This window comes from Belonocnema kinseyi, chromosome 7 (genome assembly GCF_010883055.1).
Source record: "Belonocnema kinseyi isolate 2016_QV_RU_SX_M_011 chromosome 7, B_treatae_v1, whole genome shotgun sequence".
Lineage (NCBI taxonomy): Eukaryota > Metazoa > Arthropoda > Insecta > Hymenoptera > Cynipidae > Belonocnema > Belonocnema kinseyi.
This window is the reverse complement of record NC_046663.1, coordinates 3,559,474-3,561,562: the sequence shown is the minus strand read 5'-3', so window position 1 is coordinate 3,561,562 and position 2,089 is coordinate 3,559,474. Positions and strand designations below refer to the sequence as shown.

The 2,089-nt window shown below is 34.1% G+C and overlaps 1 protein-coding gene across 6 annotated transcripts in view; it reads right to left on the bottom strand.

Annotated features, from left to right (window-relative positions):
• Positions 1-2,089, bottom strand: part of LOC117176029 (HEAT repeat-containing protein 5B) — a 119,120-nt gene that overhangs the window by 46,614 nt on the left and 70,417 nt on the right. For all 6 annotated transcript variants that reach the window (XM_033365997.1, XM_033365999.1, XM_033365998.1 and 3 more), the window contains one exon: positions 330-795. In XM_033365997.1, the coding sequence (XP_033221888.1) occupies positions 330-795 (466 nt within the window). The remainder of the gene's footprint in view (positions 1-329; positions 796-2,089) is intronic.

Here is a 2,089-nt window from a genome sequence, read left to right as displayed (position 1 = left end):
AACTGAGGGTGATGGAATTTTTCTGAGGTCAGATTCGGATTCAGCGCAGCAAAAACCTTCGGGTATAGTAGGTCTGGTCTCTGGTTCTGAGAATTGTTGGCTATTAACCAAACGAGATGAATTCTGAACCAAGAACATAACACTAGACTTGTCAACCGGAAAGAATAAATAAACTTCTAAGAAAAAAGAGGAAAGTTCCTTGAAAACCGAGGGATTATTTAATAAAGGAAAAAGAGGCAAATAGGGGACCGAGTGTGAAGTCTCTCATACGAAATTGATCAGAATAATTCTCTAAAAAAAAAATATATATATAGATTTAAGATACAGACCTGGAGGTAGAGAAAGTAAAGCATGATCACGCAAGGCTGCCAACCAGTGCTGACTCAAACTCAAAAGCTCCGGCTGCACCAAACTCAACAAGCTTTCATTCTGGAACTCAAATTCTCCAAAGCCCTCCTCGTCATTCTCCTTGCTCTGCTTGGCAATTCCAAGTGAACCTTCTCTGTTGACTGGTGCCGATCCCTCATTGATCATAGCCACAACGTACACCTCGGCCCACGCTTTCAAAATAGCCAATTGCTCGAGTGTCGACAAACTTTCGTTGTACAATTGTGGAAGCGAGTGGCCCTCTCGTAATTTTTCGAGCGACGAGACCAGCAACTGATGAACGCGTCTAAGATCATTGAGGTCTCGTGCGACACCGCTTCCGATCCAGGCACTGCAAGCCTCGCAGGCTGCAGCTGTTACATGAGGAGGTGTCTCGGCGGAAAAGGCTGGACGTAGTGCAGCTCCAACCTGGTGAAAAAATCGTACCATTAGTCTGGGCATGGCGGTCCTGAAGCAAGGAAAAGTGGACCCAAAATCGGCTAATGCAGAGAGTTTATGTATCGTTTTGAGATTAAAAAAGAAAAGTAAAATTGAAAATCCCAGCTGATCGGTTTCGCAAGTTATAACAAGAATTGAACAAAAATCATAAAAATTCAAGGCGAATTAAGGGGGGTAACCTCATATGTCCGGTAAAAAAATCAAAATTTTTTTCCTAAATTTATTCCTACACATGTGTAGAATGTACGGGTGAAGTGATATTCCAATATTCGAAGTAGTTGGAAAGTTACAGCTGGGTCAAAATATCTCAAGTGTGCCACTTTTAAATCGATAGTTCTATTTTCATTTAATTTATACAGTTTTCGATTTGTTTTTATATCAAAATAACTCCCCTAAAATATTTTTGCAATATATTTTTTTTTTAAGTTTTTAACACTCAAAGTCCTTGATCATTTTTTATTCAAAAATGGATTACTCGCGAACGGTTCAACGAAATTCAATAATTGAGTTATGAAAATTTTTGTCACGAAGTATATTTTACGCTAAAATATTGTTCGGTAGTAAAAAACATTTTGTTATTGTTTAAATAATCGTTTGTTTTAAACGATTGAAAATTAATTAAACTTCTCCGCCTGTGAAAGAATTTATCCATGTTCCAATAGATTCTACAATCTCTTTCGAAAATGTTGCTGACAAAAAAAGTTTGTATTTTGCAGTCGTTCAAAAATTATTAATTTTTTTGTGACCGCGCTCCGACCTCCAGCGCTGGTCGAGCGCGGGTATCATATTGAGTACAGTATGACACGAATTTTCAACCAAAATAATAAATGTTCATGAAAAAATGAATTTTTATTCCAGTTGTTTAACTTTCTACCGGGTATCGTTAATTTTTTATTTAAAAAGATATTTTTTCAACCAAGAAGATTAATTTTCTACTAAAAAAGATGAATTTTCAACAAAATAGATCCATTATCATCTAAAAAAATAGATTTTCAAACTAAAGTTGAATGGCTAAGTTTTCAGTAAAAAATACTAATTAAAGAAAATAATAATATTATCAAAATAGTTCACTTTCCTACAAAATAGATGAATTTTAACAAAAAGAATAAAGCAAAATTCAAACAAAAATGATTTTTAAGTTTTAGGTTAAAAATACTAATTTAAGAAAATAATAATATTATCAAAATAGTTCACTTTTCTACAAAATAGATGAATTTTTAACAAAAAAAATAAAGCTACATTAAAACAAAAATGATTTTTTTAA